This window comes from Elgaria multicarinata, chromosome 2, assembly GCF_023053635.1.
Source record: "Elgaria multicarinata webbii isolate HBS135686 ecotype San Diego chromosome 2, rElgMul1.1.pri, whole genome shotgun sequence".
In the NCBI taxonomy this organism is placed as follows: Eukaryota; Metazoa; Chordata; class Lepidosauria; order Squamata; family Anguidae; genus Elgaria; species Elgaria multicarinata.
In genome coordinates this window covers 134390247-134414056 of record NC_086172.1, presented here as the reverse complement: position 1 = coordinate 134414056, position 23810 = coordinate 134390247, and the positions used below count along the sequence as shown (strand labels likewise).

The 23810-nt window shown below is 40.2% G+C and overlaps 1 protein-coding gene across 1 annotated transcript in view; it reads right to left on the bottom strand.

Moving 5' to 3' along the window:
• RASGRP1 (RAS guanyl releasing protein 1) overlaps nt 1-20467 on the bottom strand; it is a 61680-nt gene extending 41213 nt beyond the window's left edge. Inside the window, exons 1-2 of the mRNA XM_063118466.1 lie at nt 20436-20467; nt 12370-12545 (exon numbers count right to left, since the gene is read on the bottom strand). Of these exons, the coding sequence (XP_062974536.1) occupies nt 12370-12545; nt 20436-20467 (208 nt within the window). The remainder of the gene's footprint in view (nt 1-12369; nt 12546-20435) is intronic.
• Nucleotides 20468-23810: the final 3343 nt, after the last annotated feature.

Genomic DNA, 23810 nt, shown 5'->3' with positions numbered 1-23810 from the left:
TAATTCCCACATGTGGAACACCAGCTTTGTACACATATGAATGGGTCCTTGTAGGGGGTAGCAGCAGGGCCCCCAACATCACCAGATCCCATAAACTCTTTGGGTGGCCTTGCAAAGCTGGCCCTGGTGGGGCTGTGCACCAAAGGCACTCCTTGCCCAGGGCTCTATTTATCCTATTGAGCAAACCATGAGTTGCTTTTTCAATACCTGGTTTGTTTGATTCCTGTACTTTTCACCCACTCTCTTCCTTTATCCCACATGCCTTTGTAGCACTGGCATGTACAGTAGATTTATTTTTTTTACCACTCTTATCCGCTGCCTCTTGTTACAAAGAAGTTTCTGTGAGCGGTACTGACTCCACCTGCAGCAGAAATGAGACTGAGAGCATTCACAGAAGGACAGATTATGTAATCATTTTCTGATAGACTTCTTCAAATGCATTCCCCAGAGACAAAAGTGGGGGTAAAATTAAGCAGAATATGGATGCTGGATGGCAAAAGTTATACCTGGTCATGAACATGCTAATGCAGCTCTGTTGCTGAACTCCAGTCTGAACACATGTCCTTAAAGCAATCATGTGTAAAGTCATCTTTTGTAAAGAGAATGTTTTCAGCAAGCACAGCCATCATCCCCAATCACCCTCTTTTGTTATGTCTCTCTCCGATAGCAAATAGCATCACTTCCAGTGTTTATGAGCAGTGATGTCACTACTTTTCTTTAGATAGTATAGATTTAGATAGAGAGCTTCGGCTATTGGGCGGTATAAAAATGTAATAAATAAATAAAATAAAATAAAAAACCCTCAGGTTTTAGAGAAGGGAGGCTCTCTCCCCCCCCTCTCTTTTACCAGAAGCACAGGGCCTTACTACTGAATCCTGCTTGTGAGAGCAAGCTGCCATTGGTGAGTGCTTTGCCTCCCCTATCCTCTTCACCTGAGACCAGGAGTTGCAACGCTCACCAGTTCATGTCTACAGAAAAGGGCTCCAGCCCAAGGAAAGGTATATTGCCTTTAAAGATTTCCTCTACTCTTTTCCCTGCTGTGTGTGTATGCTTTTAAGTCTCAGAAAGTCTATTTTTCAGTCTTGAAATTACTTCTAAGCTTCCACTTGCTCAGCTAATTTCCCCAAAACTAGCGTGTGCATTTGTATCTGTTTCAACCTCAATAACTGTGCCATTGTGGCGTTATCCTCTTCAATGGTGTAGATTTCTTGAGTAAGAATCGCCTTACTTAGCCACAGGCCTTAGCTAGACCTAAGGTTTATCCCGGGATCATCCCTGTTCATGTAAATGACATACAGGATATCCCGGGAGCAGGCAGGGACAACCCTGGGACGATCCCGGGATAAACCTTAGGTCTAGCTAAGGCCACAGACACTCTATTGTCAATGTCAAAAGATTCCTTATAAGCGGATGTAGGTCTCGTTAGTATGTGTGCAAGTTTGTGCAAGTATAATGAGAGCACATCACATAACACTCTGCAACATGATGAAACAACCCATTCACAACCCACATTTCTAGGTTGAAACAACAACCATGGTTTAAACAACCCACAGTTCACAACCCAATTCTCTTCATGGGTTGTTCTTGGTTAACAACTCACATGTAACAGCAACCCATGATTCAAAAAATCGTGGTTAATTAAGTCATGGTTTGTTCTTATGTGTGAACCAGATTTATTCAGATGTCTTGTTGGTTTAAGTGGAACATAATTCCAAATTAAGCGTGCTTAGAATCTGTAGCTTTATCTGCATACTTTGCTATCCAACACAAAAACCATAATACTTTAATACAAAACCATTAAAAGGTAGTGAAATGTCATGTCTCCAAATAATGCTTCACAGCAGATTTCTTTCCTTTGAAATGCGGTTCTCTTGTGGCAGGATCCATAATCTGCTATGTCAGAGGCCCTCTTTGATTAGCCTTTGTACTCCCCCAGACATTTCTGAAACAGGACTAGTCATAAATTTTAAATGGCATTTATTACACTTATGGTCTGCTCTGTTCAAAAGCTCCTAGGAAGTCTCCCATCTAGACACTAACCTGGCCAAGACCTGCTTACTTTTAACAATGAACAGCATTGTGAACCCTCAGACGATTCTCTGGAAATAATGTGTTAATACTGGCAGTTGTTTAAAGAGCATGGCAATTAAAATGATAGGTCTGTTTATATTTGCATTTTTAATCCTCCTTTCAATGACAAGCACACTCAAGGAGACTTAGGCCATTGCTAGACGAGGGTTTAGCTCGGGCTGATACCCGGGCTCACCCCTGTGCATCCAGATGACGCATAGGGGATCCTGGGGTCAACCTGGGCTATACCCTCCCTTCACCCGGGATAACCTGCACAGTTTGTGGCCTGGTATTTCCACACCCCCGGGCTGAGCCTGGGGCTGCGGAAAGTCTAGCCAGTTCCATGGCTTTTCCCGGCTACACGGCTTACTCGTGAGTAGCTGGAAGAAGCCGCACACTGGGCACAGTGCTCCACAGGAGCGCTGTGCCCATCGGGCCAGGAGGGGAATCGCAGGTGGGAGGGAGAACAGGGCCAGGGGGGAAAGAGCGGACCCGGCGGGAGAGATGGGGAGGGGAAGAGTGGAGCCAGGGGGGAGATCGCGGCTGGGGGGGAGGGAGATCGTGGCCGGGGGCAGGGGGGCATCGGACATGGTAAGCGGGCAGGGGGATCGGATATTGCAGGCAGGCGGGCAGGGATCAGACATGGCGGGCGGGATCGCGGCCAGAGGGGGTAAATCAGGGGCAGAGGGGGAGCGGGGAACCCGATTTTTTTTAAAACCTACCTGATTGCTGGTGCGCTCCTGCGCATCTGGCGCCTTTAAGAAATAAACAAAAATGGCCGACGCGACGGGGCTTTCCTTGACCCCGTCGCATCTGACATGTAGAGAGGGGTGACGGCCTGCAATACTTCTAGCGCAGGCTGGCGCCTCCTTCCACACAGATTTTAAGGTAGGTCTAGCAAAGCCCCTAGAAAGCAATCATTCAGGCTAAATGCATAACTGGAGAAGGGCTCCAATCCCTTCTGTCCATTTTAAGCCCTGCAAGACTGTTGCCAGCTGGGCAGGAGTAGTGAAGGTGGCTATTTTTGCCTCCCCGTCCACTTTTGCAGCATTTTTTGTCTCTGTGGAAGGTACAGGGACAGAGAGGCTGTTAGATCTAACAGATCTATAGCCTCTCCCCTCTCCCAGCATTCTCAATTTCTCCTTCCTGAAGGCAGGAGCTGTCATACATGGGGATTTGCTGCATCCTAAGTTCCCTCATATACACTGCCTATGGGCCTTAGGATTTCTCTTACAAATCAAAAATATAAATCATAGCCATAAAGACATGTAATATCATAGAACATGTCAGCACACAGAGAAATCATCATAGACGCAAAGTTAAAACAATGCCAACCAGCATTAGCTAAAGATGACAGCCCAACCTAAAGTATATGATAGTAATCCAACCTGAAACTCACTAGGCCATGAATGAATGTGGTTAAATCTGATTTCTCTCCGAAGAAAGGGCACCACTAGCGAGCCAGATGAAGTTAGTAAAAGGCACATCTGTAAGCAAGAATGGACCCAGAAGCACTCCAAGCTGCAAATATGCTTCTTCAGGGCACGTGCAGCTCCATCTAACACTGGCTGAATACTTCTTCCAAGATTTTCAGCACTATTAACTAGCAGTACCAACATCTTGTCAAATTAAGCTTCAGTTTGTTCATCCTATCCATTCCAAAACTGTTCCTAGGACAACAATTTAACATTTCCGAGGCGTCCCAAGAATCAGATGATAGAGACAAGATACAGATTGATTGTGAAACTACCTAGAAAAGTTCTGCTGTATGGCAATGAGCAATAATGGCCCCAAAGTCACTTTCTTTGCCAACATCACTATCACAGCATAGGCCCTAATGTTCACCGTGTACTTGGTTATCTACCATCTTTCATCAAGCCCAACTCAACAGAAATCAAGAAGATGGTTTGCCTCTGTACAATTTGCACTTAAAGATGGTGGCTCCCAAACTTCCTAAAAACATACAGAACATTCTTACATTTCTGCTACACAACTCACAAGAATTTTTGCTAGTGAAAATAATAGTTTCCTTCAAACAAACTGATTATCAATTCATCCACACAATCACACAGAAATCAATGACCAGGTTCACATGATCGCCATCATGGTTTATTTAAGCCACAACAAGCCACACCATCCACGGATGCCATCCTGAAATTTCAAGCCACAACTGCAGCTTCTCATGCCATCGTAACCTGGTGAGGGTGGTTCTGCAAGAGTTAAACCCTAAAACATGCCATGAGTTCTGTGAATGTTGTTTAATCCTTGCACAACCTATCCCTACCGGGTTCAGTCAACACAAGAAGCTGCGGTCATGGCTTGAATATTTGAAATGGCCGCCACCATGCATCGCAGCCCATCAAGGTTTCAATAAGCCATGGTGGGCTCTCTGCTCTTGCGAGTAGGATCAATGTTGCACTGGTATCTTTTGCCTTGCTGTTTTGACTACTGCTCCCCCCCCCCCCGGTTATTTTACATTTTAGCCCACTATTCCATAATGAAAACAAATATAGCAAAAATATACAAAGAAGCACTTTACATTAAAATGCCTCCTCCTAAATCAAAAGAATGACATTTTTAGGACAGCAATTGATAGGGTGAATAGCAATTGAGTGAGTAAAGTATCATGTTGGTCTGCAAAATAATAAGCTCTTTAGAACATTCCAAACACTCCAGGTACATTTTCAGTATTCATTAGATTCATATCCTGCCTCCCCATCTGCACAGTCAAGACGGCTAACAAAATTTCCACTGTACAAAATGGCTACAAACATTCAGTACAAAATCGTAACAAATGTAAGAGCCATCATATGGCACACGCTCCTTGATAGAACCTTGGAGAACTGGCTTTGGCCACCGATATGAACATAGAAAGCTGCCTTATACTGAGTCAAAACATCAAGCTATGGTTCTCCCCTACGAGCCACTCCTTTAGCAACTATCAGCTTGAAGAGGTGGGAAAAAAGTAGATCTCTAAAGGTTTTGGACTACAACTCCCAGCATTCCTGACCATTAACCATGCTGGCAGAGACTTCTGGGAGTTGAAATCCCAAATATTTGGAGATCTATCTTCTGTTAGAGATCTTTCAATACAATAGCAGTGATGGAAAATGGAGAAGTGATTTGGCCCCTCACTTTGTTGCTAACGACTATTGGTCTACTGAGCTACTCCCAAAAGGTCAGGACCAGCATCAGAACCTGACATCCCTGGGAAACTGTCAGGACCACAGTACCCTAGCAGGGCCCACTGCTAATGCCTGCCTTGAACCCCAAATTATTTTTTCCAGCCCATTGCTTTCAACAGCACCAGGTAACTGTGTCTAGCTGCCATTTTAATTTCTCAGAATGCCACTGATGTAGCATCGCTCTAGGACATCGTGGAAAATTAAAATGCCATCACTCAGCCACCTAATGCAGTACAGAGCACTGCTGCTGGCCACTACTGCTACCAGGTAAGCCTGTTAGACCCCACCAACAGAGCACAGAGCCAACCAGAGCACACTTTGCCCAGGACCCTCTCAAACCTGGAGCCAGCTCTGCAAAAAAATTGTTTTATTGGCTTCACCTATCAGTTCAGATTTAGCCCAATTCAAAGCTTTGGATATGACCTTAAAATCATTAAACAGCTTGGGGCCACCTTACGGTTACATAAAACTTCTCCAGTCTAAACCAGTCTGTATATTAAGATCTCTGAGCAAGGCCCTTCTCCATTAACTGCCAATATCTGAGGTGTGTTTGGTAGGAACACAGGAGATGGCTTTTTACTGGCTGTACCCAGGCTCTGGAAGTCCTTTCCTAAGGACAGCCATCTAGCTGTCTCTCTGATTGTCTTCTGCTGGCAGGCAAAGACCTTCCTGTTTGGGGCCTAATTTATATCCTTTCCAATCTAGCTCAGGCCTGGTTTGGGGAATGAAATGGCCTTGATTGCTTTGTACCTTTCCCAGGAAGAAGACAGGAAAAGTGCATATCTGTTGATTCTCCTAGACCTTTTAGCAACTTTCAGTACCAGAAGTTTAGATGGTATGTAGGGTGACCATATGAAAAGGAGGACAGGACTCCTGTATCTTTAACAGCTGTGTTGAAAAGGGAATTTCAGCAGGTGTCATTTGGATATATGGGGAACCTGGGGAAATTTCCTCTTCATCACAACAGTTAAAGCTGCAGGAGCCCTGCCCTCTTTTAAATCTGGTCACTCTAGTATAGCTCCTGCAGCTTTAACTGTTGTGATGAAGAGGGAATTTCCCCAGGTTCTCCATATATACAAATGACACCTGCAGAAATTCCCTTTTCAATACAACTGTTAAAGATACAGGAGCCCTGTCCTCCTTTTCATATGGTCACCCTAATGGTATGGAGCTAGAGGTAACATACCGTAGTGGCTTAAGTCCTGTATGGTTGTGTGTTCCCAGAAGGTGATGCTGGGGTTCAACACCTTAGCCACTGGCTTCTGGAGTCCCACAGGGCTCCATTCTTTCTGCCATACTATACAATACCTACATGAAAGCTCTGGGAGGGATAATGCAGAGTTTTGAGGTTGGGTGTCAGCAATCTAATGCCAAGGAGATTGTAAAAGTCTTGAATCAGGGTCTGGGTAAAGTGATGGACTGGATGTTATTTTGCAAATTTAATACTTAATCCAGACAAGACAGAAGTGCTTATGGTCAGTACAGAAGTGATTTGGAAATGAAAATATGACTTGCTATTGGTGGGGTTGTACTCCTTTTTAAGGGTTCAGAACTTGGGATGCTTCTAAACCTAGCATTATGCTTGGATATCATCCAGGTGCTGCTATGAGTAGGAATGCCATCGCCCAGCTTCGACAGGTGCACCAGTTGCATCTGTTCCTGGAGAAGTTAGATCTGGCCTCAGTAACACATGCCTTAGTCACATTCAGAGTAGTTTACTGTAATATGTTCACTATGGGGCTGCATTTGAAGAGTGTCTGGAAGCTTCAATTAGTGTTAAGTGAAGCAGCCGGAATGTTTTCTGGACTTCACTATTCAGATCATATTACACTAATCCTGTTCCATTGGCAGTGGCTTCCTCGTTGTTTCAAAGCTGGTTATTACCTATAAAGTCTTAGAACATTTGGGGCTAGAATATCTGAGGGACTGCCTCCTTCCACTTGAACCTGCCTGTAAGTTACAGTCATCATCAAACGCCCTGCTCTGTGTTCCATCACCAAGAGACGCTTGCTTGGTCATGACATGAAACAGGGCTTTTTCGGTCGCTGCACCCTGGTTGTGGAACTCTCTTCCAAGAGAAGTTTGACTAGCCCCTCCAAGCATTAAATTTTTTTAATGGGTTCTTAACCCTTCTCTTTTGATGTTGCCCTTTAAGTAATTCTTTTTTAAGGTTATATTGCTCTCAGTTTTGATAGTATATTACAGAATTTAAATAAATAGATACACAACTTCCTCCCACACTATGACACAATGGTATTATGGCATCATGGGCTATTCTTGATGATGAATGTGTAATGAAAAATATAGTTAGAATGACAAGGGGATATGGCTTGCTGCATCACATGCTTAATAAAGTACAGGGGGAAAGTTGAGCAATCTTTGACTGGACAATAAACTAAAAGTCACTACAATATGCTTTTTATGCAAGAAAATATTTTCCATCCTTATGATTTCAAACACTGGAAATTACTATTTAAATTCTAACAGCTTTATTAAGCGATATGATATTAATACTTTAGGAAATGTAAGCAGTTGTAGTTCATTAAAAGCCAGTGGTTTGCAACTTTAAATTGCTTTTAAAACAATTAAGTCTGAACATTTATAGAGATGTTACTATGGAAAACGTTAATTTATCGATAGCTGTTTTACATTAGTTAAACACAATCAGTTCTGGTTAACTAAATTAGAATTCTAAAGGGCTCTAAAAAGTCTTCTGTTCCTGTAATGTGATTAGTTCCCCATTAACTTCATTTCAGTTGCCAAGCAACGTTAAAGCTTTTATGCCATTTTTGACAGAATTATACTAGGATGAGTTAAAAGCACAAAGATTAATCTCATTTTAATACAGAACAGTAAATCTTAACACCTGAACATTTAAGAATCCTAAGTGTACAGTTCAGGTCACTAACGCTTTAATATATTTTGATAGTTTGAAGATATAAAAGGGCCAACCTGATACTGGTTAAAAGATAAAAAGAAAAAATATTTTCCTATATTTAACACACATTTATACATTAAAGTACATGAAGTCCTGCTGTATAACTTACGGTTGCAATTTGCTAAAGGTTTCCATGAATAAAATTAATTTCAATAATTTGCTGTCAAATTGACAAGACTTTCATTCTTGCAAATACATTTAATTAGTTGCATTTCTGAATGTATAAATTAGCAAAGTTCAAGCTATAGATTTGTAGGGCATGACGTACTTTGACAAAGGCCATCATGGTTTTATTTATACTTAAAGATAAAATACCAAAGAGAACGCTATTTTAAAAATTAAATATTTGCATTAAATGGCTTAAGATACATTTTGTCATCAAAATCCTGCAAAAACAAACAAACATATAGATACTACATCCCAAGTCTATAAATAATAGGAGCCATGTATGGAACCAGCCTGCCTAGTGCCATAAAGTTCTACCTGCAGAATAACGGACTATGAGATGAATTCAGAATTGCTCCTTTTGACAGGGGCACTCTGGATAAGACAACCTTGTAAATAACGCTGCAAAACTTTGAATAGCCTGTTAAAAGGAAAGTATCCTATGTTTCCATGCTGCCCATAGAGAATAGAAAGCCCCCTCCTCCATGTCCAGTATAGAAACCTAGGATACCGGCTAGGAAAACAAATGTGCAGTTTACCAAGTGTGCTGGCAGAGAAGGAATGGAGCTGACAGACTGGTTTCCCTTCTACGTCAGCCAGCCCAGAAACTAAGCAGACTGGTGGACAAGAGACAGAGAAATGCTTCCCTCCACCACCAGTTCACTCACCTGATAGAATTCCTCTTTGCCTATGGCTACCAGGAGAGTTGTTAAATATAAGGCTAGTATAAAACATGTAGTACTGAATTTAAAGGATTCTGCTAACTACAAGTGTACCGTGAAAATCCAAATAAAATACGAAACAAGATTCTAAAGGTAAGGACCTCTAAACATGATAGATATTAGATAGAATAGTTAGATGATGGGTTATGAGATATCTGGATGTAATTCTACCCATCAGGACCCACCTCACACTAAACCCAGCCAATCCATTCCTCTACCTAGAACAGGAACACAAGCTTAACCTTGGTGCTCACTTAAATTGCTGTTTTCTGCTAAGTCTTTGTTCTTACCTCAGTTATATGGTTAATGCTGAAACACCTACCAACCTAAGAAAAATCTAGAGCAGCAATGCCAAATAAGCATTGCCAATGGAGATCTAAAAAACAATAAGCTGTTATGAAAAATACAACTAATTTATAAGTAATTTAAATAATATAAACAAATACATAAAAAATAATTTTGATTTAGTGTGTTGTGTGCTACTGTAAGAGACAGGCACTTTCTCAATTTGTAATGAAAACTGAGATCCCTGAGATTCATATTCACACAACGGTAGTTGCCAAGCTCAGCCCTAGTACCTTTGATAAGACTTCGTGCAGTTGAAAATTCTGTCATGGGCAACATATATTTCTGCACCATTTTTATATTTCTAAAGGAAATACAGTTTTGGAGGAAGTTCAATGAGTTCAACCCTTGCCAAAAAACAAAACTCCAACAACAGAATTACACAATTTATTGAGAGGAATGGAACCACATATATATTTGATCTGGGACTCATTTTAGGCACAGATGAAGTTTCCATGAACTAATTCCTCTGAATATGGTTGATTCCTTTTGATGGCCACGTTTTAGTCCAAATGATAGTGAGTTTTATTTCAACCAAAATCCTAAGCGTTCATCCCACAACAGTTCAAACATTTTAACCACACTAAAATAAACAAAATTAAATATGTTTCTCAGATTACACTGAAATCATAACCTGTGTAAACTCTAGAGTTAAGAATCAGAATCGCAAGTAGCTTATACACACCATTATGGATCAACTGTGCAGTCTGTTGCTTTTAGTAATTCAGCAAAAGCACTTCTTACATTTGAAGTGGTAAAGCAGAATTCTGATAATTCTCTTCTCTTCCAGTGACCTCCGCTGCAATGTTTATAGCTTCCAAAAATAAATGAAAAACTTCCTTAAAGCTTATCTGTTTGTACCACCTTCAACTCATGACTGTTTAAAACTACTGGGAAGTCCCAAGATACTCAACACAATGCACATTCTTAAAATAGCATCAAACCAGGTCTGAAGAATTATATCTGTATCATGACTATCAATGGAAGAGCGATGTTTATAATTGTTCTATAGCAGGCTCCAGATTTTAAACTAAGCTTGAGCCTTGTAAGGTTATGACTACATATGAATATAATTCATTTAGAGAAGATGGTAATTTGACTCCAAAAAGAAATGAAAATATAGTCTTTGAACAGAATGTGTCAATGTTTTAATAGCTTTAGTATATGTAATTTGTAATCTTTGTTGTTTACTCCCATCACAGCATATTAGAACAACGTAGATAAATCAGCTGCTATGGCCTACAACCCAATTCTATGCATGATTGTGCAGAAGTCCCCAACAGAGCTTACTTCTATGTAAGCAAGCACAGAAATACAACTTTAGGATGCAATCCTAAGCATTCTGACTTGGAGGAAAGTTGCAATTAAATCAGTAAGACTTACCTCCATGAAAATGTTAAAACAAAATCCTAAATGAGAATTTGCCCTTGATACATTTCTTTAAATACACTGGCAAGAGGGCTCTAACAGAATACGTTCTGCAGTATCAACAGTTTATTTAATTCAATTCATTTTAATAAAAAATAGAAATAAAATACATTGCTTAGGTGATTGTTAAAGTATGAGATCTTAGTTTCATGGCCATTGTGAATAAAACATATGCATTACGTGCATTACATGTGGTACGGAAACAAAAAAACAGGGTGGGGGGGAAGGATTGCTGGAATTTCCATACCATCAAATTCTCCACCTGCATTTTGCTTTGTAAATGCTCTGTCATAAGTAAATAATGTACATGCCTTTCCTCTGGAAGTGCTGGGAGGATTAGTCATTGGTTGGAGCATGATTCAGGAAGGTAGAGTACCAAACCTATTCAATTTCTCTAAATTGTTCACTGGAAAGAAAGCTATCAAACTGTATTATGCCACATGCATTTGAACAATAATCTAAATTGGTTGGTCCATCATCTGCAGTTGATAAACAGTGCATCCTTTATTCCTCTCTCCTACAAACATAGTCAACAAACAATTCACTTGCTTGCTATTCGAATAATATACACTGTGAACAGAAAAATTAAAACTATAATAATAAACGGGACATGAAATAAACTGTTCCAATATATTCATTCTATCACAAATCAAAAACATTACAAGTACACATATAGACAGTAGTTAGAAATCACACACAAATCCTTATCAGACTTCCAATATTTATAATTTAATGGTTTTAATGCATGTGTATATTTTATGAATATAATTTAATAGAACTACCATATAGAGAAATTGATGAAAATATCAAACGACAATACTAATTTTTAAACATCTCAGGATGCAATCTTATGTACACTTACTTGGGAGTAAGCCCAATTTAAACTCAGTAGGATTTACTCCTGAGTAAACATGCATAGGATTAGGCTGCATGATGCTAAATCTGTTCAAAGGTATTCTGTAAGGCAAAGAAGTAAAAAAGCATGAATAATTCAAATGCTAGCTAAAAGCTATACCACTGAGCCTTTTTACTTAATTTCTTTCCCTTTTTCAAGAAGGGTAAACAATTCCCTCAGTGCTAAAATAACAAGTATTCCCCCCTCACCAAAACCATTCATTTAGCTGTGCTAAGGTGCAAGTTTTACAAAAAGACAGTATAAAAATACCCAGATTTGATCAGTACAGTTCAATTCTTCAACAGTCCATATGCATTTCTTAATAATTATCTGTGTGCCTAATATTTATTCAGATCTGGGAATGGTGGGGAGGGGGTGAAATAATTCCATCAAGATGATAACTGTGGTGCACTTGTCAGTTTCTGCAAGGACAGCACTTACACTGTTAAATATTCTAGACAGATACAAACTCACATAATGATGTAGGCATCCAGCAAAGTATTAAGAGTAATAATAAATGTCAGTTACACTTGATTATATCTAAAACAGTGCAAAATAAAGTGCCCAAAATGCTACAGCAAAACGGTCTGAAAATGGTTAAAGGCAGATCAACCAACTCACCAAAAGAATGAATACAAGTATCAATAAGGTCATCTAGGCTGGCTCCCTTGGCTAAGTGCCCCAAAGACATTGTTACACTGAACTCAGCAGTTTCAGCAAGCTCTGAATGGGAACAGCAGATCTGCTCCAGCTCAACAGCTGCCTTTGGATCAATGCTGCATCCTTGTGAAGCTTTCCTAAGGGGAAAAAAGCAACAGTCACATGTGAGAACACCATTTCACAAGAGCCTCTGCAGCAGGTTGGAAAAGACGACTATTAGGCTCACAGGAATTGGACTAGTCAAACATTTCCCTCCTACTTAGAAAATGTATCAAAGGTCCCCCCCCCCCCGTTCTGAGCCACAAGTGGCTCTTATAGCATACAGCTCTTCATTACTGTATAACCCACAGCAATTTTTGTTTAACTCTTTAAGCATTCACAAGAAGCAACACCTCACATAATAAGAGAATCATATAACTGGAAGGTATCTCAAATGTCATCTACTGCAATCTGCTACCAATTCAGGAAATTCAGTACTACAGCATGCCTGAGAACTGGCCATCTAGCTTCTGCTTAAAAACCTCTAACAAAGGAGAGTCCACCACCTCCCAAGGAACCTGTTCCACTGTTGAAGAGTTTGTATTGTCGTGAAGTTCTTCATAGTGTTTGGTCAAAATCCCTTTTCTTGTAATTTAAACCCGTTGGTTCAGGTCCTAGAGGTTGAAATTACAAGAAAGCGGGTTTAGCTCAGTTCATCCAGATAAAACAATTGTGTTGTAAACTGGAGGTTGGTCTCAATGGTCCCTGAAGGTATCTTCCAATTCTGCAGTTCTCATAGCTAATAAGATTTCTGTGTGTGGAGCTATTGCTGTGGGGTGCCCTGAAGCAATGCCTCTTAAGACCTGATCAAGGACTGTAATATAGAGTAATATATAATGATATGTCTCAATAAAGATGGTGTAAGGAAGCCTTAGGTAGGACTGAAAGAGGCAGGTAGCTGAGTTGCTCTCTGCAAGTATCCATTGTTGTTTGCGATTCACCTGGAAATCTGCTGGGGTGCTAATATCTGCTGGGGTGTTAATACTAGGAACTTCAACCTGTATATTTGTAATTAAATACAAATATTACAAAATGCCATATGTCTCTAGTGACCTCATTCAAAGGAAACCATAACTTTGAATACATACTCACACTACTAGAGTTAGGAACATAGGAAGCTGCCTTCTACCTATTCTTTTGGTCTAGCTCAGCATTGTTAACACTGATGGGCACTGGGTCTCAAGGGTTTGAGGAAGGATCCTTTCTTTGCCTCACTTGGAGATGCTTAGTGTTCTGCATACAAAGCATGTGCTCTACCACTGAGCTATGGCCCCTCACCATTCAGAGGCTTGATTGGGATGCTGGGACATTTGGGAGGTGGGAATTTGGAACAGAGAAACAGAAGGATGTTTACATCTTTCCCTTTCATCAGTTTGTCCACTCTAAAAGCTCTATTCCAAAGCTGCTTACTCCCTACCACCACCAGATGGGGGCAAAACAAGCAGTCAAGCCTTTGCACAAGCCTAAGGGCTTTTTGGAATGAATCTACTAGAATTATAATACTACTATGAAACCTTTCAGAGATATGTATGACATGTCTCCATACTGCTCCAATTCAACTTCTCTTAACATTTCAGGAGATCTGCTAAATTAATTATATCCGATGGCTTCACTATCTATGACTCAGCAACTGACACCAATTTCTTTTTCAAAGCTTGAGCTACCAGTAATTGCACAACAGCTAATAAATTAATCAAGTTCATTGTATAATTTTTAACTGCCCTTCAATAATATTCCTAGGGTAATTTACAAAAAATGAATTCACTCTCCCACTTCTCAACAAAACACCCTTTAAATATCATAGCCAAAAAATAGCCAAAAATAATAATAAATAGATCTAGCAACATGATTTTGTTAGGCCATTTTCTATATCTGGTAGAGGCCCTAAAATATATTTTCCTCCATAGGTGTATGTAATTATTATTTTTAAATAATCACATATAAAAAAGTCATTTTTGTGTTCCTTCTCTTTTTCATATTCTAAAGTAGCCAAAGAATCAAGGTGGGGTTGTGCAAATAGGCAGGGGATCAATTTTCAATTGGTTCTTATTAAGTTTAAAATAGAGTGGAATATACAAGACTATTATGGGAGCAAATGCATCTCTAAGAAACAAGGTTCACCAAGTGCAAGTTTAGCCTCCAGCTCCACTGTTTCCTCAGGTGCAGTCCTTCACTTTTTCCCAAATGAATGGCTGTCATTCACATCACTTGGGGACGCTGTTGCAATAGGGGGAATTTTTCCCCACCATGAGCAGCAGTCCAAAATAAGCATAGATGCTTGCTTCTGTCCTTTTAATGATACAGGAGTATTGCATATTTTAATGCTGTTCTGTCAAGACATATATATTGCTGAGTACAGTAAAATCTCTCAGTGGTTCACAATATTAAAAAGACAAGCACAGACACTGGTTTTGTTTGGTTTTTTAAATAACTCTGCAGAAGCCTAAGACAGTAAAGACCTTAACTATTAGAAATCTCTATTGTTCCCAATAGTTTTGTATCATCAGTAAGAACAATATAACCATTGCTTAATAATAATAAAAAATCCTTCATTATATGGCTATATTTAAAGTAAATTACAATTGGGACTGATCAATTAAAACAAGTACTAATGTTTTCTTCTGAACATCTTAAGATAGGTAAATAGCATCCTGCCTTGGAAACCTGTTACTTTAAATTTGTTAAATTTGTTAACTGGGGTCAAGCTGCATGTTCATTTAAATATTTCTTTGATTCCCATGTCTGTCTGCCTTTTCTTTTCTTTTCTTACCAAAAGCAGCAGTGCAGTACCCTGAACAGTTTGGAATCACAGTGTGGGTAAAGGGGGCGCAACCCTTTCCTCTGTGTTTTTTTCCCACTGAAAATCCTCCAACTAAAACCACTTCCTGCCATTAGCAATGCTGGGAATCAATGCTATTTGACTCCCAAGTTCTTGTCATGCTCATGGAAAGACGCAAGGGGTGATAGTATATTATACCTCAGAGTTACAGCACGTATCTAGTCAAAAGAGCTAAGCTAGCAGAATCCAGCCAATTATTTATTAATTGTACCCTAATTGTATTATTATATTTTTCCTCTGATGCTTTTAAGACACTTGTGGCTTCAGACAGCATAATATTCCACACTCAAAGGTTGAGCATGGGTTGAGTGTGGGTTGTCATTGAACTGTGGGTTGTTTAAACATGGGATATCGTGTTGTTTGAACCCATACACACTAACAAACCATGATTTGTTAACCATGAAAAACCCATGAAGAGAACCCATGATTTTTGTTGGATTGTGAACTGTGGGTTGTTCATGGTTGTGAACTGTGGGTTGATTATGGAAAGAAAAGTAGGGTATAAATTGAATGCTACTGACCTCCAAGTTCTATCTCATATTGTGAAAAGCAAAGACAGCCAAATTGGCCATAAAAAAAACCCTCCAAAATTCATATTTCAACAATACCTTTATTAGGCCAACCAAAGGACTCAAAATACTATGCAAGCTTTCCAGTTCTCCAGAAATCATCATCAGGCAAGATGGTAAACAAACAAGAAGGAAAATAGTGGCCAATGTTCAACCCATGAAGTCTGCATTTAGTTCCAGTCTTAACATGGAATGTGGGAGGAAGCGAAAACATTCAAAATAGGCTCTATGTCATGTCTAGCCCTGCCCGCCCCCTGGGTTGGAAGAAGGTGTTTCAAGTGGTCAACAGAATCAGACTCTGAAGTAGAGGAGCTGGCACCAGAAACAGGCCAGCCTGTACCAGTGGGAGAGAAAGTTCTCACGGGCTCTTCACCAACTGGGAGTAAACTCTCTCCAGAGCTTATCTCGTCAAGAGCAAATAATACACTGTCAGTAGGAAGCCAACATTCTTCCAAAGGAGACAGCCCAGAGAGGTTAGTTGATCCTAGAGTACATACGTCACAGACTAAAATGGGTGGAGTGAAAGGAAGGCGAGAGAAAGTTGGCCCAGCTCACATCCCATCGGAAGCTGCCTCCGAACTAGTCTCTCTGAAGTTAACGAGTCTGGGGAAAAGGCTTTCCATTCTTCTTGAAAAGACAACTGTCTTGCTTAGTTTGCATAGTTTTGCCTAGAAATTAGACTCTTCAGGTGAGAAGAGATGTTTATTGCTTGAATAAAGCTTTGTGGATTACTTAGCAAGCCTCGTTATTGTCTCCCAAGAAAACAGAAAGTTTTGAGAAACACAACACTCTATCAGGTTAAATAAACCACAACGAACCATGGTATTTTATCCAAAGTTAGTCACTGTGTTTCTGTTCTCATATACTTTCGGAACAGAAAAAGTAGGAAATCTCTACGTTGACTACGTCTGTTATTACCTTCCAGAAAACTCTGTGGTAGTTCTTATAGAGTTCACAAAATACATATATGACAGCTTATGTTTCAAATTTCTTACAGCACTACAACATTTATTTATTTATTTATTTATTCGTTCATTCATTCTCTCACTCACAACATTTATAAACTGCTCTACATCTAAAAATTTCCCAAGCAATAAACAATGGGGAAAATATGTATGCTAAAATACAAGAAAATAAAACCAATTTAAGTTCTTATTATACCAATAAAACTTAGCTGGTCTTTTACTCAGGAAAGGTTTGTTTCAATAAAAATGTCTATAGGAGATGTCAAAAACAAACCAACGGTGCTACCTGCCTGACATCAACCACCAGGGAATCTCTCTCTCTCTCTCTCTCTCTCTCTCTCTCTCTCTCTCTCTCTCTCTCTCTCTCTCTCTCACTCACACACACACACAGACAGACACACACACACACACACACACACAGAGAGAGAGAGAGAGAGAGAGAGAGAGAGAGAGAGAGAGAGAATACACTGAAAGCTCCTCTCCATGTGGATTGCAACACTGGTTGCAGTTTATTAGCACACTGCAAAATATGCTCCAATAGTTGGATCCAATGTTGGTCATATGGCAATAGAACAGAAACTGCTAGCCAAACAGATCTCCTCTTCCACATCAGACCCCTGCGCACCCCCTAAATCTGTTCTGGAGGGTCAAGCAACCCTCCAAAGCAGATTTCAGATGTGCATGAAGGAAAGAGAAGAAAGGGAAGTCCCGTTGCACTAGCAGAAGTCACACTGCACCAGCAGACTCCCAACACATTGTATCCAACCCTACATAGTATTTAACGATGAACTAAAACATAACATATAAACAAGCCCTTATTCACACAGTACAGGACCCAAGCTAAGCACAAACTTCCTATTTCAGAAAAATCCACAAAGTTTTGTACAACTGAGAGAAAAGGCAGAAAGAAATTATATCCCAAAGTGTTACTTTAGGCCGCTAGCTCACTTTAATTGACTTTGGACATGATTCGACTTGGAAGATGAAAACAATTTTGCACTTCTCTTCAAAAAATATGCACTGGATGTTCTCTATCCAAGCCCCCATCTTGCAAAGACCCCCAAACACTGCATTATCATTCTGTAAGACTCTTGTTGGTAAAGAAGATTATGGTCCATCTATCAAGGTGTCTGCTGTCCATTGCACCGGTTCAGCAGCAGCATTCTACACATATATTGTCAGCCCAAGAAAGCACATATTCAAGAAAAAAAATATTGTTAAAAGTTATTAATATTCAGCCTGCCCTTTATAATGAGAGGAAGGTCAGACTTTTCATGTTGCATATGCGTAATCCCAAATCCTAAAACTAGCTCCTGACAAACAGGACCATTTACGGACAAGAAAAAGAAAATCTTTCTAAAATGCCTAGCTCCCTCCATTTAGAATATCACAAAGAGGGGCTTTCCCCAACAGGGTGCCCCCTTATGTTTTGGACAATTCCAAACCACTGGTTAAAATAGCTAGGGCTGATGAGAATGGTAGCCCAAAACAACTGGAGAGCATCAAGTTAGAAAGGTTGTTTCTGATGCTATGTGGGTCATATTTGACCATTGTTAATGAATCAGAACATAGAAGGGAAATTATTCTCAGCAGAGCACGTTTGACATTCATATTATATACCAATTTAAGGAAAAAGCACTGGGCTGGTTCATACATAATACAAAACTATAGTGTAACAAAAAATAAGCCACAGTGAGCCGCGGACTCATGCTATTTCCCCTCCCTGCTCATCTTCAGATACAGCCACAAAGAGTACAGAAGTTTCACTTACATTTTAAATTAACCACATCTCGCCTTATTGTAGAAACACAGACAAACTGTACTTAACCTTAACTATGGTTAGTTAAAACAAGCTAACTTGAATCCTAAACTATGGTTTAACTATGGTTTAACTATGAACCACCTAGGAAGAGAACTTATAATTTGTTGTTGGGTTGTGAACTCTGGGTTGTTTGTGGGTAAGCCATAGTGTAGAATCTGCATGTAATGACAATCCACCATTCAACAACAACCCACGATTCAAGGACAACCCATACTCTACCTGTACTCTGGGTTGTCATTGCGTGGAAACCAGGTCTTTTTGAACTTGATGGGATTTACTTCTAAGTAAACATCTCGGTTTTATCCTGGTTGTGCTTTTATACTGTACTTTTATACTGTGTTTTTATACTGATGTTTGTTTTATGTTCTTCATGGTTTTAATTTTTGTGAACCGCCCAGAGAGCTTCAGCTATTGGGCAGTATAAAAATGTAATAAATAAATAAATAAATAAATAAATAATACTTTGAATTGTCTTCATGATTTTAACTTTTGTGAACTGTCCAGAGAGCTTCAGCTATTGGGTGGTAAAGAAATGCAATAAATAAATAAATTTTTTAAAAATGTAATTTGATAAAAGTTATGTGGTCCAACAACAACAAGTGCTTTTGGATACAGCAAAGAACAGCAAGAAGTGTTTTGTTTTGTTATGTTTTGAAAGTAAAACAATAGTGAAAAAAGTAATTCACAGTATTATTTGTATCAAGTATGGGGACCCCATACAATTTGTATTTCTGATGTGTATGCAAATGTGTCCCCAAAATGGTTGCTCCCTAGATAATCATTTGGGAAGGATTCAGTCTCAGAAACAGCATGCCAAATGGTGCATTTTCTCAAGCACAATTTTTCTTTCACAAGCATAGCCTGCAATTGTATTGAAGGGTAAAGAAGGACTCAACCTTCTTATCCCCCAAAGTAATAATTTGGGGGGGGGGGGGATTTGTGATTCCTTCTGTTGGTTCAGCCAGCACAAGTAACCCTTGTCTATGGCAACAAAGGTGGCGTACATGTTCCATCCATATCTATTTCAAGAGGGACACTACTGCTTTAAAATGGTTTATAACAGAAGTGACAACTTTTGGGGCCCAGGACACACTCTATATACAGTTTTCAAAACGTTTTCAAAGTGTCATATCCTGCTTGGTGTAGATCTGGCCCTTGGGCTCTCCCCTACCCATATTTTCCCACAAATGCCACAGATTTTTACCACTGGTAGAGGTTTTTAGCCTCCCAGTAGGTCTGCACTGAAAATCCATTCCCAAAAGAATAATTACATTGCTGGATATATTAAAGAGTGGGATATATTTTTATTAGACCACAATTCTCTACTTGCCAACTCTGTATTGAGTATTGAAAACAATGCTGCTTTGTTGTCTATGATTCAAGCCATTGATACCATACTCGTGTTGGCCCACAGAAGTGGTGGAGCATAATTTGCCAGATTCCAAAGTGACTCCTTTTTAAAAATTATTTTAGAAAATGCTTCTACCAGCCCCGCTTACTACCACCGATTTAGAATTAGCACGATGATCCGATGCCCTGGAAACCGAGGAAGGAGGGAACAGACATTCTTGTCTCTCCCCACTTCTGCTGGCCCCTTTTCCCTGCGGAAGAAAAACCCAAAGTTTCCCCGCACCCCGTCAAGCTCAATTCCTCCTCGGGATGGAAGATGCCCGTTCGGAAAGCAAACCCGGTAAGCAAGGTGGCGAGAGTCGCGCCTTGACCGGCGGAGGGGGAAAGAGACGGGGAGCGGCATGAGGACAGAGGGGGAGAGGGGCGGTTCTACGCAGACTTACTGGGTCGGGCTCCTGGTCGCTAAGGCGTCCATGTCGGCGCCCCCCTCAGCCCCCCTTGGCCGACTCTGGGGTCCCACAGAGCGCGGTGCGCAGACAGCCCAACTCGGACTCGCCGGCGCATTTCTGCCTGTCTCCGGCGGCGCCCTCCAGCGGAGCCCGCGCCACCGCCTCGCGCGAACTGGGCTCGCGCTCCCCAAAGCGAAGCCGAAAGAGCCTTTGCCCGAAGCGGTGGGGGCGGAGCTAAGGAGAACTTTTCTCGGTGGGAGGAAATGGTGTATCGGCGGCGCCTCAGGTCGGGGTGCTTCTTTCAACTTCGCCAGGGGAGCGCGCCTCTTGCCAAAAACGCTCAGGGCTGCAGGGCGGCCGCATGCCTCTGAGGGGTGGTTGTATATTCCTACACCGAGTAGACCTAATGAATGAATGGGACTTAGGTTAGAATAACATTGGATACAACCCCTCTGTTACGCTCGCTCGTGACAGGCTTCGGATTCTAGGGGGCTGCCCTTGCCACTTCTCTTCGACCCTCCCACCCCGCTCCAAGACATGACTCTGCCTTGAGCAAGCTGCGTCGCGAGGCGCGAAAGAAGCTCGTTAAAGACCAACCAATCAATTGTAAATGTGATTTAACTTTTGCTGGACTAGATTGCACGTCATCCTATGCGTAAAGTGTTATCTTCAGTTGGCAGGTGTGTGTATATATATACCTGGCCCAAGGGTATAGAGGGGAGTTACACTGAAGCAAAGGCCAACGAAAAGCAAAAAGTGCAGTCTCGGAAATTCCTCTTAAACCTTAAGAAGCAAAGGGGTCATTCACAACAGCAGTGCGAATAGTAGAGTTCACAGTAGTGTGAATAATAGGATAATCCTAGGTACAAACTGTACTTTTTGTTTTCATTAATATTTGGTATCTGCTATGGGGTGGTATATAAATGTAATAAAATAAATAAATAAAATTAATTTGCCAGAAACCCTGGAGAGTGGCTATCAATCAGTGTAATGAGCCTCCTCCTTCAAATAATTGCAAACATATTTGTCACAGGAAGAAAAGCACAAATACCAATATAGCCAACTTTTTATACATGCTCTACACTGCTACTTTGAAATGGTTTATAACAGTTTTGACAACTGTTAAGGCCCAGGACACACTCCATATACAGTTTTATAAACGTTTTCAAAGTGTTTTATCCTGCTTGGTGTAGATCTGGCCCCAGAAGTATTCTTTGTCACAGAGGTAACGAAACTCTTTGTGACATGTTAAAAAAATAGTATTGGGGTCAAAAATGATTATAGTATGTGAATACATTAATTAAATTGTAATTTAACAGGAAATTTGTGCAACACTTAGCATGGCAAACTTAGGCCATAGCAGAACCTAAGGTTTATCTCTGGATCGGCCAGGGGTCAAACCTGTTCATCTTAGGTGACACAGGGGATCCAGTGCTCAGGCAGGGGCAAACCCTGGATGATCCCAGGATAAACCTTAGGTCTAGCTGTGGCCTTAGACATACTAGGTGCTGCTTCTGGCAGTATTGTGTTGGGAGTCTGTTTCCTTTCATTTGTCCATTTTTAAAAATGTAATTATACATTCATTAGATGTTTTTAAAGAAAATTTTGCATGACGTAGATGTTTTTTAGAGAAAGAAAAAGAGCAACTCAAATTGGGCTTTGAGATAATACGATACAGTCTTATGGGAAATACTTTAACTTGCAACAGCATTTGTATCAGGCACTGAGAGGGTCAATGCCATAGCTTTTATGACCAAAGTAGATTGATTGCTGCCGTATGTGATGTCAGATCTGTTGTTAAAAGCACACTGCCACTGGAAGCTGAGAAGAGAATCTATAGAGGTTTTGTTAAGAGCCCATATAGAAGTGGAGCTGAGAGGATGGTGGTATTATTCATTTATTTAAGGTATTTATATACTGCTTTTCCAACAGAACTCACATAGCAGCTTACATAAAATTATTAAACAACAAGCATTGATTTTAAAAAATATACAGTAAAACAGAAAAGGCAAAAAAACAAAGGGGAAAAGTGTTCCTGTTCAAAAAAAAACCCTGCTTTTTTCATACTGCATTCTTAAATCAGATTCTCCCTTTTCACTGTGGCCCCGTAGCAGCAGTTGTCTGGGAGAGGAGCCCATCTTAGCTGAAGCTCTAGGAGCTGAATCATGGCTGCTTTTACAGCAAAAAGTTTAATGTGACTTGTGCCATCGAATGAACAATAAATGGGTTTGGCTGCCTTGCTGATCACTTGGATAAGACATTCCTAAAAGAGGTCACAGAATTTATTCTTATGTCATGTTCTCTTCTGTACATCATTGAGATCCATCTCACCAGCAGCATTTTGATTTACTAAAGAGTCAAAAGTGCAGAAAGTTGAAGTGAAACTGCAAAGCTTGTTTACCTGTCAACATTGTAAAACCACACAGGTATATTTAGTCCCACCAATCTAAAATTCCCCCCTCCTTGTCTTACTCAGCATTCCTAGCATAACCGTGTTGAAAGTCCCCATCTTGACTCATGCTGAAGTCAAACATCTACACCAGATGCTTTAACTTTGATAACATTTCCAATTTTACATGAAACATAAAAATATTAGGAGACTTCCTACAGCCATATTTTAATCCTGAACAGTAGTAATAAGTTGTTATCTGTGATGTTTTGTCATACTCAGTTTGCTAAGCATTGTGGTGTGTTAGGCTTTGTGGCTCATCCTGTTTCCCTCCCTGCATCACTTCTGCTGGTATTATGTTGATGGTTTCCTCTCCTTTAAAGAAACAGAGCTCCATTTTTAAGGGAAAACTTTGGTGCCAGAAACACACGCACAATACGTTCAATATATTAATAGGGTAAAATCCAACATACATCCTACTTAAAGTACACCTATTGAAATGAATAGGACTCGTGCTTAACCTTAGTCCCATTCATTTCAGTGGGTCTACTCTTAAGTAGGACTTAAGTTGGATTTGACCCACATACACCTCTGTATCTTAAATATGACTGTATATAATTTACAAATAGTATCTGATATCTCATGGTTGAACAAAATGTGTTGAACCAAACTGAATGTATTGGAAATGTAACTTTAAAATGTGGAATTTATTTAGTTATGATAGTCTTGTCCAAAAATTATAGGGGCCAGGGGGATTGTGGTGGAAATCTAGATGTAATACAACATATTATTGGCTGCCATTAACAAAGTTGTACTGTTGTTTTATTAGAAGGGTGTCATAACCCACTTTGATTTTGTTGCAACATATTGCCTTTGTTAATGTCCATTTATTCTAACAAAAACAACTGGAAGTAGATTTTACCATCCCAGATGCTCCCTCTACCTAAACAATTTCTAAATGCAGGAAACAGAAATTAGGT